This window comes from Meleagris gallopavo, chromosome 1, assembly GCF_905368555.1.
Source record: "Meleagris gallopavo chromosome 1, MGAL_WU_HG_1.1, whole genome shotgun sequence".
NCBI classification, from domain to species: domain Eukaryota; kingdom Metazoa; phylum Chordata; class Aves; order Galliformes; family Phasianidae; genus Meleagris; species Meleagris gallopavo.
In genome coordinates this window covers 76,972,247-76,988,421 of record NC_139404.1, presented here as the reverse complement: position 1 = coordinate 76,988,421, position 16,175 = coordinate 76,972,247, and the positions used below count along the sequence as shown (strand labels likewise).

Here is a 16,175-nt window from a genome sequence, read left to right as displayed (position 1 = left end):
GGGAAGAATTGTATCTTGGTTGAAGTCCTCCATCAGGATGAGCGCTTGCGATCGCGATGCCTCCTGTAGCTGGAGGTAGAAGAGCTCATTGACAGGCTCTGCTTGATTGAGTGACCTGTAGTAGACACTGATCACAAAGCTTCCTTTGCTGCCTCAATCTCTAGCATCACCCATAGGCTTTTGACTTGCTCATGACTATACTTCAGGGACAAGTCTTCACATTCTATTTCTTTCATGATGTAGATAGCAGCACTACCTCCCCTCCTTCCTTGTCTGTCCCTTCTGAACAGCTTGTAGCAGTCAATGGCCACACTCCAGTCATAGGAATCATTCCACCAGGTTTCAGCGGTGGCAACTATACTCTGGTTTTCTAGTAGCACAATAGATTCCAGTATCTCCTATTTGCTTCCCAAGCTGTGTGCATTGGTGTAGAGGCACTTCAGCGGGGCAGCTAGTCTTGTCAAGTCCTTAAAGGATAACTCCTTCATTCCTTTTAAGGAATTATTTCCCTTCATTTTCCCCATTGCCTTCTCCTATTGCCCCAGCTGCCACCGCCTCATCATCACAGGATTTCAGATGTGCTGCAGTGTTGCCAGCACCGCTCAAGGCAGCAGAAGGCCTTTGCTGGTACCCTGTCCCTCTAATCTAGCTATGCCATCCCACACCTTATCATGGGAAGGCTCACTATCCCGCTCGTCCCCTTTCAGACCCTGATTAAAACCACCCCAAAGAGCCCTCTAGTTCTTCCCCAAGGACTCTTCTCCCTCTAGGAGAGAGAAAGGCAAACCCCACCTGGTGCTCACAAACCTGGTGCCATATGGGCCGTTTGGTTGTCAAAATAAAAACCAAAGTTCTGATGATGGCACCTGTGACAAAGTCACACATTTATGGATAAGATCCTCTCATTTGTTTCCATGTCCTCACCCAAAAAAACAGGAGACGGTTCCTTCAGCTGTTCTTCCAAGGCCCTGAAGTCCCTTTCGATAGCCTTTGATACACATGTAGTTGCTTCATCTCTCCCCATATGCAAAAGCAGTAAGGGGTTGTGGTCTGATGGCTGTACCAGTCAAGGTGGCTTCGTGGCGGCATCTCTTACTCAAGGCCCAGGAAGACAGCGGACTTCTCTAAGAAGGGGGTCTGCTTGGCATATTGGATGTCCAGTTCCTTGCAGCGAGGAGTCTCCTACAACTAATATCCATCTCTTGTTCTTCAGTGGCATAGTCTTGATTTGGGGAAAGGCTTTTTGTAGTTTGGTTTCATTAATTTGTCCAGACTGAGTGGATCGTTATCATCCACAGATGGGCCTTCCACATGCAGGGCCTCATACCTGCAGTAGAGAGGCACCTGGTGGGGAACGGGGGGTTGGGGGGGCAGTGTGGAGAAGGCAAGGAGGGTTTCGGTATTCAGCTTCAAGCACAGATTTGCCTCTATTCGCTCACTTCCTTTGTGCTCTCGCCTCCAGCCTTGCAATTTTTCTCCTCAACCTGATGTGATACAGACTGCTGTGATACAGACTGTTCTGTATTCTTTACTTTGAAATAACCTGTCTGCTCATGGATGAACTGTGGTTCCCCTGTTTGTCCCCCACGACACTTTTTAATCTGTGTATTTCGTCCTGTAGCCTCATCACAAGGCAGAGCAGATGGTCTACCTGCTCACACCTCACACAGCTCTTCTGACTGCTGTCCACGATGCCAGGGAAAGGCTCATGCGCTCTACACAGCCAGAGGTTTGGAGAGCTGCATGGCTGCCTCCGGACTCAGTCAGGGTGATAATCGAGCGCTTGGAGCGTGACGTCCCTGTACTTTGCGGGCGATAACCGCCTAACGAACTTCTGTCCCTTGCACGCCGGCTGCTCTCCCTCCCTGCTCGAGCCGCCCGCTGCGCCCCCTCGCGGCAGGTTTTGTACACGCAGGAGGTTCGGCCGCCGTCACCCCCGGCTGCGCCGCACCGCGTCAGTGCTGCCGAACGTCAGGCACGTCCCTCCGCAACGGCGTTTTCCGCGGTTGACCTTTCTGTGAAGGCTCCTTTGGTGCGAACTTCTGCCACGCAGCTGACTCGCACGAAGTCTTTGCATAAAAAAAAAAAAGGCATACGGCATGGGAAACAATGTCGTACGGCATGGAATATCCCTTTGGTCAGGCTAGGTCAGCGGTCCTGGCTACGCCCCCTCCCAGCCAGCACACCGGCCTTTGTAGGGGCAGGTGGGCAGTTAGAGAGGCAGCCCTGAAGCTGTGCAAGCACTGCTTAGCATGCTGTAGGCTGGTTTAGTAATAGGGATCACTACGTTTAAATGTAAGGACCAGTGTATTAGTTTAGCAAAAAGAATTGAGGTGTGCTAGTTCTAGAATTTTCCGGTTTAGCTCTGCTTGGTACGTGAGCAGTCTTGTTTTGAATGATCTTTGCTTCACCAAAGCAAGCCAAAGCCACAACAGTCTACTTTTTATCTACGTGGCATGCACTGGAAGCTTCTTTGTATCCTCCAAGTGCAAGAACTTTTTATTAGATTTCATATTAATTTTTCTGAGTTATCGTGTACCAAGACAAAAGGTTGCTCTTCATGGTGTAACAAGCAATGGAAATTTGCCAAACTGGGGAAAAACAGCTGAAGGTCAGCTGAAAGTCACTGTGACAAAGCTGAAGCTGCAATAATGGGGATGAAGGAGGTGGTCATACAGCCTCACTGCGCATGCTCAAAGAGACATTAGCATGTAGTAGTGAGTTCTTGGAAAAGAATGAATACATGTGACGTTTCTGAGAAATGTACTGCATCTGTGGGTCTTAACTGTTTAAATGTGGAACCGGAACTCCGAGAGCACATGCTTGGTTTGTCAGGTTGGCTGGTACATATGGTGAACTAAAATAATGTCACTTTCTAACACCACCTTGGAGTTAGAGAGTTTTCTTCCCAGACGTTCTGATGACAAGCAATAGGTAAAACATTGGTGTGATATCAACCTGTGCAAAGCACAGTACTACACGGGCTTCCATGTGGGCAAACTCTATTCCAGCCAGACCCAATACAGAAAGGGAACAACTTTGTAAGCTACCTTTTCATGCTAGGTTCTATCAGTGGTATAAATGATGTTCCAACCATAAAAGAAGCAAGAGGCCGTGAGAACATTTCAACAATTTGAGTATCAAGTCTTGAATATCAAATCTAGAAAGTGGACTTTCTTCTTTGCCTACAAGAGGCATTGAGACATGCAGTAGATAGTGGCAGAGGACAGGGACTGTTTCCAAACGACTCTTCTCAACATGCCCACCCCTCGTAGTCAAGGATGCGCTCTGTGTACAGATAGAAACATGCATTTTCCCCCATCTTCCTCATCCTCTTCACTGTCTTCTTCACTTTATTGTTGCACACATAGGGTTTATACAGTTTTCCAATACACGTTTTCGCTTACTATTGGTGCACAACGTTGGCTGCTAGGTGGGCTGCTCAGCCTTAACCAATGCTCAGTCAGCATTCACCCCTGTGCTGCTAAGCCAGTTTACTTGTCAGCCCCCCCACATCCACAGAGCACAGCTGCAGATGTGGGCCCGCTGTTTACATGCTGCCCCAAGGACGTTGTGACTCCTATCTAACTCCTAGTATTTTCTCATGGCTATGCACTCTGTGCTGCTGCACCAGCAATGCTTGTACGTATTCTCATGGCCGCCCTGCTCTTGCAGCCATTCCCCAACAATTAGGTAGATGCAATATACGGGAATTAAATGCACAAATACAGTGAAGAAATTTTTGTTATTGTCTTTGATTTCTTGAAACACTCAACTTTCCAGCACCCCGGCCCAAATTAAAAGAAATCTCTCTCTTGCGTGTGTGGGAATTGGCTCATTGCACATTAGGTAACAGATTTGCTTTTTGGGTGATAATACCATGCAAGGATATTTAAGTCCACTTTTTTTTTTTTTTTTTTTTCCTTCTTTTTTTTTCTCCCAAAGGGACAGCTGCAAAGCCCTGTTTTTTCATGGACTCTCTCTCTTGGGTCTGATTGGGGCAAGAGGAATTTAAAACCAGATCTCCAAAACATCTCTGTTCTTTTGACTGTTCCAGGAAAACTGAGAAAGTCCAGCATGTCCAAGGAGCAAAATGCTGTGGACAGTAGTCCCAGCAATTTAGTAAAATAGCCTTGGTAGGTCACAGTACTGGTACGTTAAGAGAACAAGCCCTAGCAAGAGCTTGCCTTCATTCCCCAGGCAGAGCTTCCAGTGATTTTGCAGTTGGAAATGTTCAGTCATATGCCTGTGGGTTGGGGGTGATTGGGAGTGTTTGTTTTGCTGCCAGCTGTTTTCTGTAACAGAAGGTATGCTGCCTCTGTAGTTCCCCACAGCCTTTCATCTGTTTTATGTAGATGTGTAGCATTTGACTTTCTGATTTTAAACAGAAAATATGTCCTACTCCACAATGCTTGTGCATAACTGACTGAAGGACTCCTGAAGTGGAGGCTAAAAAGTGTTCCAAGATTCTTCTAGTTGAGATACACTACAAATATTAGATAGATAGATAGATAGATAGATAGATAGATAGGTAGGTAGGTAGGTAGGTAGGTAGTGATATTAGTTGTCTGTGTTCCCCATGTGATATCCCGTGGAAGTAACCAGAGGAACTCTGCACAAAGATGGGCTGCCTGAAAATGTTTATTTTTGGTTAAGTTTTGTACATCCAGTTCCCAAGCAGAAGGAAATGAGGAGGAGGGAAAGCAGGTCACGTAAAATGAGTGTGTTTCAGTTGGAAGCTATAGTCGATTGAATCCAGGAAACATAATTGCAAACCTTAGTGTAAACACCGGGATAACCTTTTTGTGCACATCCAATACCCCAGGAGACAATACCCTGCAGCTGACCATTGCAGACTACTGGACCACCGGAATCCCCCTGTACAGATCAAGATAGAGATGCTCAGCAAATGTTATCAGCTTCAGCAGTAAGCCATATTTCCCAGAAACCACTGAGATTCTAGAGAGAGACTTTTTCTCACAAAGACAATTTCTGCCTACAATTCTACACCTGGTGCTAACATGCCGTACTTTTAAGGCATCACAGATAGTGGTAAGTTACTCAGTTTTCATGGGTGCAGATCTTGGCAGATGCTCAGGAAACTTTTCTTGCACATTACTCTGCAAACCTTTTCCACAGAGTCGGGCAAATACAGCATGCAGAGCAATTGCCAAGTGTATTCATTTTCCACATTTCCTGGATACTGGTACAGTGATGCTTTATTCTCATTGAATCCAATACTAACATTTGCATCCTAGGCTATAGCCTCTGCGATTATTGCTTATTCTCTGGTGCAGCACTTGTCCATTTTCAATAGCCCAAAGCGCAAGAGCTAGCATACTCTGCACATGGAGAATTAGGGCAGAGATATTCCATATCTTAAATAAATAAATAGATAAATAAATAAGTAGGGATCAAATGAGTGCGAAAATTGCCAGCTGTATGGAAATTGTTGAAGCACTGATTGAGCACCTGGGGAAAGGACCCGGTCAGCCCTGGAAGCACAGGTGAAGGCAATTCACCTGTGCAACTGGAAGGGATGGAGCCTGGCTGCGCCTCTCTTAGACCTCATTTAAGGGCTGACGGCCACTGGGGGAGGGTCTTTTCCTGGCGATTCTGCCTTGGTGGGGCTTTCCCTTGTAAACCTAGAATCTTCAGATGTGCGTGAGCAATCTTTTTCCCTCCCTTCATAGCAAATTCTCTATTGTGCCTGTTTTTGTCATCTCACCTTTCCCTTTGTATTGAGCTGTACAATTGCTGTATCTACTCAGTAAGTAACCCCTGCACTAAGACTTTATAGCTAGTTATAGAGAATGGTTTCAAACATGCCTTGAGTATTTCTGACATGATATCATCCTCTACTAGGAGAAGACATCTACTAGGAGAAGACAGGAAAGGTACAGATAGGAGAGACAGCTGTTTTACCTGGCAGGAGTCTTTCCCTCCAGTCAGGTATCCGACACATATCATGTTGCTAGTAATTTGACCAGGGTAAGCACTGCTGCACTGGCTTGAGGAGAGTACAGGGGCATTCAGACACTGCACGATATCTGGATACAGAGCTACAAGAAAACGGAGGAATTATTGATGGCATATGTGATTTAATTCCAGAGCCCGGGGAAAACGTTGTTCTTAACAGAAAAGTCATGGCTGGACACCTTGTTTTAGCAGTCCTCATTTTTCTTCTGTGCTGTAATTCTCTTTGTTTAGATGAAACAGATTCTAGTCCCGGGCCCTCTGTTCTACCCTGCATCTAGAAAGTCCTCAGCTGGTAGATTTAGAACTAAGAACTCAGCTTACAGTACATACGATGAAGAAATCTTGGGTCTCAGGCAAAGTACCTTCTGCTCTGGTGCAGGTTTGTTTTGGTCAGAGAATTAGACACTGGTCTCCCCCTATACTTCTGACCACCGGTGGAAAAGAGCAGAGCGAAGTGGACGTCTTAGTGAAGGGCACTGGAATGACTTAAATGATTCCATCCTCTCAGAATAGAACAAGATTAAAAATCTTAAAGTCTTGCCATCAGAGCAGCGGTTAAATATTGTTGTGCTACATGGGCTGATCTTTTAAAATCATTCTTCAAAAAGAACGCTTGCTGTGCGGCACTTCTCTGTTCTTTACCCTGTACTGTTTGGACTTAATGGGGAGATCTTAGACCATCTCCAGGGTCCTCAGGATGCTGTACGTCCCCACCCAGCACTTACTGCCACTGCTGAGTGTGTTGCCCCATCCGGAGATCAGGCATGTTGTTCCAGCAGACACACAGCTGGTAGGCAGAGGAACAGTGTTGACATAGGAGTTGAGCGTGGCTGCTTTGGAAAGTTTGATGAGCATGATATCGTTGTTCAGTGTGTTGGCATTGTAGCCAGAGTGGCGGATGACTTTAGATGAACTGATGGTCTGCTCGTTGCCGTCTTGGACTGCCAGGTTGTATTCCCCAAGCTTCACTTGAATGGAACTGGAAAAAAGAGGGAATGTCACTTACTTCACTGCCGCTGACACTGTGATTATGAGAAAGCTGCCTGTCACTGTATGTATTAACTCCTTTCATGCTGGGTACTTTTCTTGTCCTGCAACGGATTCTAGGGATCTACACTGAGATCTTCTTTCCGGTACGGGTGGTGAATTTAGGAAGGATTGTTTAGCGGCCAGTACAAACGTCCTGGAAGACAAACTGGTATCACCGTGAGATCGTTCCTCTTCCTATTCTACTGTAATTAAGTTTTAACAAACGATTGCAGCTTCTAAGCGACCACGCGCGTAACTTGCTAGGTTACCATGTTGTCATTTCAGAAAGTAATCTGCATTCAGAAAAGCATTTGCAGAAGGGGAAAACCACTTGTGATGCATCAGCTCACCTTTCTGAATGACCCACTCATTCTTCAGCTCTCTTCTGTGAGAACTGAGTTATTTATCTATTTGGATCTCATAGCCCTACGTTCCTGTTAAAAGTGAACTGGAGAAAAGAGGTGGATTATGGAATAGATTTCTTTCCACTCACGACTTGTAGCAGTGAGCCGCTGACAGCACCCATTGGCTGCTGATGAGAGAACCTCCACAGAAGTGATATCCAGAATTCAGAGACACCTGGTAGGGTACAGCGTTCCTTGCACAGCTGTAGCCTCCCACAATCTTGTCGTCATCCCCATCGCTGATGGGGAAGGCAACTGCAGAATAAGAGAGAGCATCTGTTAACATCCGGCATAGGGAACTCTCTGGCCCTATGACTGAATGAAACATCTTGCATATAGGTTCTGGTTCTGAAAAAATGCGCAGTAGCAGTTATGGTCAACTCTAACACGCTTTTGTTTGCTTCTCCCTAAAATAAGCTGAGTGAATTTAGGTTGGCAGCCCATCTGTTTGTGTTTAAAGCCCTGGATGCTATTTCCAGATGAGCTTAATAGTATAGAAATGTTCAGAATGGATAAGATTAAAGGTTTGTCTGTCCCAAGGTCTAGTCTGTCGTAGCAGTCAATAGCAGACAACGAAAGTACAACGCAAGACTGCAGTGATATTTCCTCGGAGCACTCTCCCATAATCAAAGAATTTGCAGTAGCTTCAGGGCTTCCTGGTAAGAGGTACTTTGTCATTCCTTTTCAGTGGAAGAGTCATGAATTTATACAGTCTTTTTCTTTTTTCTTAACCTGTGTAAGCAGTTTAGTGTTCCCAGGTCAAGAACCATGATGGCATTCACGTCTTGTGAAATGAGTTGTTCTGGATGGATAGTTAGTAGTCAAAAGAAGCAGAAGCATTCTGCCTTAAGCCTTCTGCAAATGTAAACTCGAGTTCACTTTCTCGTGACAGACCATGCTACAGGTTTCCTCAGAAATAAGCTTCATTTTAAATCTACAAGTAGAAGTGAAAATACACTCACCAGCCACACCCACAAAGGTGACAAACAGTAAGTATTTCATGATCGTGACACAGCCTCGATCCCAGACTGGTGGACTGGCAGCATGAGCTGCTAGAAATATATTTTCTGACAGGGCTTATCTTTAACCCAAGGTTTTTTCCAGGGAAAAAAAACAGTGGAAAACTTGAAGATCCAAATGTAGGCATTAGAAGGTACTGATAGTAGTTACAAATAACATAACAGTTAATCATAAGCCTTTCATAAGATATAGAGTTATCTTTGAAAGTTTTTCTTTGAAATAATTAAAGAGATGTTTGCGTTTTGGCAGATGAGTGTTTCCTTGTAGCAATTGCTCATAGTAACCCTTTGAGATGCCTCTGCTCTTGTCATTTTCAAGAAAGCAGGCTTTATCCAGGAGCTGAACACTGTATGTAGTGGATGGAAAGATATTTTACATATTCTAAAAGAATACATCATTTCTATCAATTTCTGAAGTTTATTTAAAAATTCCTTTTCTTCAGCTGTATGCTTCTTTCTGTCTGTATGGTATAATGTTTTTTCAAAGCAAATATTCATAAGAGATCTCAAAGACTGGGTATGAGAAACCACTTTATGTGGCCCTCCATCTCCAAAGTTAATTTCAAATTACGTTGTGATGCTGATATGGAAAAGAGACCAAATGGGAATCATTTTTCTGCTCCGTTTCATGATCAGACTTGTGAGAGACATGGAGGGTTGGTGTACAGAGGCATTCTAAAGATAGACATCTTCCTTATTGTTAGAGGGCAAGATCAGGGAATCCTCCGCGGCATTGCTATAAATGTCACTCCCAAATCCTTCTCCTCAGGGCTGCTCTCAAGCCATACTTCTCCTGTTCTTCAACCCTGAACGTAAGACTACATGAAAGTGGTGATTACCCCACCTCCGTGCTAGGGTGGGAAATGTCTGTCCTAATGGGGTGCTGAAGAAGATGCGAAGAAGCTGAGCCTAAAGGAAAGAAGATTCCCCTGTGATATTGGTTGGTTTGTTCAGCAATAGGAATTAGTACATTGGTTTAAGAATCAATATATTAGTTTAGCAAAAGAAATCAACAAGTGATAGTTCTAAAACATTCCATTTCTAATCTAGTGGGTGTACAGTCCTGTTCTCAATAGTTTTGCACTGATGACATAACAGATTGCTCTTATCTATTGTACCCAGACGCTGCAAGGACATCTTGGATGCCCCTTGTATTATTAGAAAAGTGGCACACTATGGCTTAATAAGCAATGGAAGTTTCCCAAAGTGGGGCAAAGCAGCTGAAAGTTAGTCAGAGGTCTCAGTGATTAAGCTGTTGGTGGAAAATGTGGAAGAAGTAAGTGGGCACTCAGCCACGCTAGATGGTACCGAGCATGCCTAGAGGGACATCAGCATATGTGAATAAGTCCTTGAAAAAGAACGAATGTGTGTGGCAGTGTGCTGCATATGTATGTCTTAACAGTTTAAATGTAGAACCTGAAGCCTGAGCATGTGCTTGCTTGTCAAGTCACCCAGTATGTATCATGAGGAATAAAGGAATGCCACTTTCTTTTTCTCCATCTCCAAAGTTAATTTCTTTACTTGTGAAATGCTCACAATTCCTGTTTGAAAGCATTTCATTCATTTAATCTAAATGATCGTGTCAATCTAACAAATGTGGGTTTTGTTTAGTTTACAGGTAGTGATTTTTGCCACAAGAAGTCTCAGTACAAGTTGATATGCATGGATACAATATATGTGAACACAAATAGAGCGGTAACAAACAGTGAGACCTCCTGAAATCCTATGAAGGACTGTTAATGTTTTGATGCTGAGTGTGTTAAATCTTAATGTGTCTGACAAAAAACCGTTTTCCAAAGAGCTGTCAAATTCATCATGTCAGATCCCAAAAGAGCGTCTCAGATGGCTGTTAACGGAAGTCAAGTACGTTGTGATGCTGAAATGGAAAAGAGACAAAATAAGAATAATTTTTCTGCTCCATTTCATGATCAGACTTCTGAGAGACATGGAGGGTTGGTGCACAGAGGCACTCTAAAGATAGACATTTTCCTTATTGTTAGAGGGCAAGATCAGGGAATCCTACTGCATTGCTATAAATGTCCTGGGGTTTAAACAGTGATTAGTACTGTTTAAACGGACGTAATTTAAATTGAGATACAAAATAAGAGATTTTGTATGGAAAAGAAAAAGATGTGTAGCAGTAATAATAATAAGAAAGGTAGAAATTGCAGAAGCTGTAAAATATCTTTGTGTTTAAGAGATACAAAAGCATCTCCTGCTTTGCAGCAGTATCAATTTTATCCCCCTGTAAATATTTAATTTTATTAAAAAACACACACACACAAAAAAAAACTCTTGGGATAGAGGTATACTGTTGTTTTAAATATTCTATCTGAAATATAAACTCAGTAATTATATAGAAATGGATCTGCCAACAGTACAGAGAGGAGTGAACAGAAGAAGATGAAAGAAAACAAATTTGTATGCTACAGATTAGACTCAAATTGCAGAAATATGAGCATTACAGAAACAGCACAAATATTCTCATATTGGATATTCTTATCTACATGGATTGTAATGTTTGTGCAATGTAGGCTTCTTTTATATTCTTATCCGGGGAAATGCAGTACTATGGGGTCAGAATAGGGGGAGCTCAGTAAAAACCTGTCTTTACCATAACAACAGAATGGTACACAGGTTGATAAGTAGGAAGGTTCATGATTGGAGAGTGTGCACTATAACATCCAGACAAATTTTTTGCTCTACAAGCAGTTCCACGCTCTTGTCATCAGCTTACAACTAAGCTTTTCTGAGAAGCAGGACGAAGTTAAGTTCAGTTGCTTCCCTCATTTAATTCTCTACAAAAACCATTTCTGAAAGACTTGTATCTTCACATATGACTACTCTGGGCCTTACACACGATGGAAACCTGTGTTCTTCTGACTTTATGAGCTGTTCAGCAAGGCGAGTAGCACAACATTCCTTGCAACCATGAACAATCTTCTGTTCTGATGAAAAATCTCAGGGCTGTGATTTGCTCACTGTTTGTTTCCGGCAAAAGTAACACAATGAGGAAAGCACTGTCTCTCACAGACTGACTTGCTTACTCTCTTCTGCCTCTTGTTTAGAGCTCATTTTTACCACACTCTGTTGCCATCTCAGGATTATTACTAGTGATCCAACCATCCTGTGAAAGTTTGGGGAATTCTGTTTTGTGACAGAAGCCCTAAGGAATATAAATACCATGGTGGCAACTTTGGGAGTGATGTCTGAATGATTTTAGTTGCTGTTGCACTTGTTGTTACTCTTTTATCTTCTCCTGTAGTAAGCTATTACATCCTGAATATCATGATGTTACTGTAGTACCTCAGATCTTTTACATGAACACTGAAAAACAGCTCTTCAACCTTGGGAGCATAACGTAAGATCTCTTTCCATTTCTCAGGCATGTTGAGTTTAGGGTGGCAAGTGCTATTGTAAGGGCTGTGAACTTATCAGTAGCCTTCAATGTCCAGCAAATAAATGAGGTGGTTATAGACTGGTCACAGCTGTGCACTTCCCAGGTCCCAGTAGAAAACCACTCGGAACTTCAGTGAACATTGTCATCCTGAACTTCTGCGGCCATAGTGCCGTATTCCAGTTCTGAAAAAGCAATTCCTCCTAGGCAGTGCTTTTTCTTTGCAAGCTTGACATTGTGGCATTGCACAAGAAACAACTGTTTTGAGAAAAGTTCTTCAAGAAATAGCTGTTCTGCTTGTCTCACTTCCTGTCTTTATATTTACTTTACAGGTCATCCAGTCCAACTCCCCTGCAACAAAGAGGGAGACCTACTGCTAGATCAGGTTGCTCAGAGCCATGTCCAGCCCAACCTCAAATGTCTCCAGGGACAGGGCGTCCACCGCATCTCTGGGTACCCTGTACCAGTGCTTCACTACCCCAGTCCTGTAAAAAAAAACCAACACGTTTTCCTTATGTCCAGTCTAAATCTTTCCCATTTTAGTTTAAAACCATTTCCCCTTGATACTATCCTGTCTGATAGAATATTTTCCATCCCAATCAGTTTGAAAGCTTCTATATATTTTCAGCAGGCACTCTTAAAACAGTGTATTTCTTTGAAATTTCATGCAGGAAGAAGCTTGGTTTTCAGCAGTGCAGAGGTTGTTGCTATTGGCTTAAGGGAAATGGAAACAGACCTATATAAGTAAGTCCCTCACAGGGCATGCTCTCTGACTCCTGAGGCAGCAGTGAGAATGTGGACAGTTTGGTGCTTGGTCTTGTACTTCTTTGGAGCAAGTAAGGCATCAGCTGAGACACCATGCCTGTTTTGCTGTGGGGAGAATGCAGTCTGCTTTCTAACTGTGTTACTTTTGCTTTGTCTCACAGGAGCTAAGATAACACAAAACTCAAGTCTGGTGCTGAAAGAAGATGAGAATGCTACCCTGGGATGCAGTCAAAATGATAATCACGATTATATGTACTGGTATCTGCAGCAGCCAGGGAAGGGGCTGCAATTAATCTATTATTCATATGGAGCAAATCAGGAAAATAAGGGTGATATTCACACTGGATACGAAGCTAAGCGGTTAAGCCAAGAATACTTTCGTTTAGATATCATGTCTATAAAGAAGAACCATTCAGCTATCTATTTCTGTGCCTCAAGTTTGGACACAACACTTCAAAGTCATTTGCTTTCTGTACGTAAACTCCTCTCCAGTACCTTCCCTCAGAAGGGAGTAGCTCTCAGCACTCCCAGGATAATGGTACGTAGGTCAAGGTGCTATTCACAAAACATAGGCTGCTGGGGAGCCGGACCAAGAGAGGTCGAGCAGGTTCCGTTTCATTGATGAATTTCTCTTTTCTGATCAGCAGTTCATCCTCTATCATGTCATAACAATCCTTGAAGTTTGTTAATCAAATCCAGGCATACAATGATATTCACTGTGCCTGGAAAGGTTGTCCTGATATCAAGAACTGAAGAGAACTGGATCTCAGAAGAACTAGAGAAGTGGGATATTGTAGTATGCGACCTAAAATGAAATCACATCCCAGAAAAATATAGATATATTTTTATTCAGAACTTGATATTTTTATTCAGAAATTGCTAACACAGTCCGGATTTCTTCTGCACGAAGCATCAGTTGTATACATGCTACATCTATCCATTTATGACTCATACCTATGTCCTTGCTGCAGCCTGATAAGCTGTAAGACAACCTCTGTCCATTCAGTTTACCCCTTCCATCCTTGGATGAGTTGTGAGTACATTTCTGACAACCCTGTGATCTTTCTTCTTGCACATTCTCAGCATTCTCTTTGATTTTGAGCAAAGTCTGAAGCTAAGTCGTAGTTTGAAGACAAAAGAGTAGAAGGAGGAACAAGCAGGATGTGAATATAATTTTAATTGCTGTACGAATTCTTCACACACGCAAAAAGAATGTTAGGTCTCTCACACACAAAGACCTCCCAGTGTCTTTCTAGGTAAGAGTTCTAAAGCAGCATCCCTGTTCCACGCAGTGTTCTTAAAGCAGTGGATTATTTCCAAAGCAAGAAACCACCAAGCAAAGCCCTTGTGATGTACTGTGAAATCCAACTGCCTAATATGCCCGTTCTGAAATAAACTACATACGTCTTCATGCACAGTCGGTATCATTTCCACTGCTGTGTTCAGACTCACAGCCTGCCCCTTCATTGCCCCTCGATTCCACTCTCTGCATTTAATCGTACCTGGTCTCACGTACCCCCACAGCTGCAAGTGCTTATACTCACATGGGCACGCTCACAGGCACAATAGGAAGTTATTAATTCACTCTGGTTTCTCCAGCTGCTGCCGCCTGTGATCTGTGGTCTGGCTCCAGTTTGTGATCCAGAGAGCTGCTCTCCTTGATTCCTGTGGACAGATTGCACACCCCGACTGTAGGTTTATGGCTCTTGTGGGACAGCTGTGGGATGAACCTCAAAGGTTTGAGGCTGAAAATAGAAGGGCTGTCTATCCAACTTCTTTCCAGTAGGCAGCATTGTTACACAAGTCACAAAAGAAACACTAGAGATCTCACATTGTGTCTTCCATGTTCGTCCTTCTTTCTGATAGAGCACAACCTTTTCCTCCTTCCTGAGACAGAAAAATTACTCTGAATAAAAATGCTCATCTCGGAACAAGAGATAAACTCTCATGAGTCTGACAGTAGAAGAATGTTTTGCCCAGCAGCCCTCGCATGATTTTGCCTTGACTCAGAGTTCCTACAGATCATAATCAGAGAATAAGCTCCCATAGTCTTCATAGAATCTGTCCTTTCCCATTCAGTCTCTGAAATAGTTAGACTGTCCAGTAGCTGAGATCTGATTTTTGTCAGAAGAAAGGCTTTTTAACAGGTCTGGCACAACAGACCTTAATCATACTGAGCACAATTTCAGTGCCTCCATTATCTTTTGCTTCTGTCTGACAGAAGTGCAGAGTTGTGAGGCGTAATTGTCTTTCATGTATTAAGAGCACCTCTCCAGAAGGGAACAATGTATGTTTAAATTTACGGGAATAATGAACTTGGGAAAGATGCCCTGAATTAAAGCCACTGGGGAACATAAGCTAAAAAATCATTGATTGGGTCGGTGGCTGGTAGGCCCAGACATGCACAAAGATGAAATGACGGACAGTGCAACACCCAGTCAGAAATTTTCTCATCTGAAAACACTCCCACCTTTTTGTCATGAGCTCAGATCTCCGCTTCCCTGGCAGACAGGCCAAAGACAGACAAATCTTACAGCCACACAAACGCTTGCTTTTGCTTTTAATGGCTCAACAACAATGTTTTCAGATGTGAAACATGCCCTCTCTGTCCTCTGCCCAAGCTGATGGGAAAATCTGAACAAGGCGAGGGGTATCAGTCTCTCCAGCCTCTCTCTCCTCTCTCATTCTCTTCTGGGACAGCTGCTCCGCATCATGCTGACCATTTTGCTTGCTCTTCTACATGGTGAGAGACTGCAGATCCATCTGCGCTGTGGCTTTCCTACTGGCCGTGTGGGGCAGGTGCAAGGTGCAGGAGCTTTTGAGGCCACTGTCTTCACTTCTTTTCATTTTCTCTTTCTCGCTCCTTCAGGCTCTGAATTGGGATGCTCCATCACACAGTGGCCAGAATATGCTCTCAAGAGAGCCGGGGAGAGTGTGGACCTCACCTGTTATGCCACGCTTGCCTATATGTTCTGGTACCAACCAGCAGCCTTCAAGAAGTAGTCTGAAGTTAATAGTTAGCACTTCCAAGTGGCATCAGAATTACTATGAGGAAGGTTACAGTGAAGCCAAGTTTGAGCTAAGCAGAGACAAGAACAATCTCTCCATTATGACTATCAAGAATGTGACATTCAAGGATGCTGCCACTTACTTCTGTGCTGCGAATGATCACACGATGCAGCAAGAGCACTAAGCACTTACACAAATTCCTCACCCTGCCTGAAGGAGAGACAAAGTCTCTGTAAAATGTGAGACTGATTGGAGAGGGTACTGGTGGCTAGCAAAAGGCACTAGACACTTCTCAGAATTAGTGCTACAGAAGCACAGCCAGGTTCTTGGTCACTAGTTCCCTGCAGACCCAAAGATGGCACTAAGGAGAGTGTGTGGTCAAGTACAAAGCAGAAGGTGAATTCAAGGCTCTTTCGCATACTGCACAGCTAGAGAAAGGAAACCACAGAGGGCTGCTCCAGCTGCGTCACAGCAACTGTGACGGACAGTTGCAGGCAGAAGTTGAACACACCTTGGCCTGAGTGATGCCTAAGCAGACATTCCCTAACACACAAACATGCACACAAACCCATA

General features: G+C 43.6%; 1 protein-coding gene across 3 annotated transcripts; it reads right to left on the bottom strand.

The window, feature by feature from the left end:
* Positions 1 to 4,611: 4,611 nt before the first annotated feature.
* Positions 4,612 to 14,944, bottom strand: LOC104916977 (trypsin I-P1). 3 transcript variants are annotated; one of them, XM_085236082.1, is made up of 6 exons: positions 14,138 to 14,944; positions 8,375 to 10,307; positions 7,502 to 7,667; positions 6,705 to 6,958; positions 5,926 to 6,062; positions 4,612 to 4,878 (listed from the first exon to the last, which is right to left on the bottom strand). In XM_085236082.1, the coding sequence occupies exons 2-6, from the start codon at positions 8,412 to 8,414 to the stop codon at positions 4,729 to 4,731; spliced, it is 747 nt and encodes a 248-aa protein (XP_085092208.1). In that variant the 5' UTR covers positions 8,415 to 10,307; positions 14,138 to 14,944; the 3' UTR covers positions 4,612 to 4,728. The 3 variants fall into 3 exon arrangements, with proteins under 3 accessions (XP_085092208.1, XP_085092216.1, XP_085092224.1); XM_085236090.1 differs by lacking the exon at positions 8,375 to 10,307 and having other exon boundaries at positions 4,613 to 4,878; XM_085236098.1 differs by lacking the exons at positions 7,502 to 7,667; positions 8,375 to 10,307 and having other exon boundaries at positions 4,613 to 4,878.
* Positions 14,945 to 16,175: the final 1,231 nt, after the last annotated feature.

What these genes read in the sequence shown, in the direction of transcription:
- LOC104916977 (XM_085236082.1), bottom strand. Translation starts at nt 8,414, where the DNA reads ATGAAATACTTACTGTTTGTCACCTTTGTGGGTGTGGCTG. An exon ending in CAACACACTCAGCAGTGGCA is followed by an intron (nt 6,063 to 6,704) that starts GTAAGTGCTGGG and finishes GTTTTCTTGTAG; the next exon opens with CTCTGTATCCAGATATCGTG. An exon ending in GAGGGAAAGACTCCTGCCAG is followed by an intron (nt 4,879 to 5,925) that starts GTAAAACAGCTG and finishes TGATCTGTACAG; the next exon opens with GGGGATTCCGGTGGTCCAGT.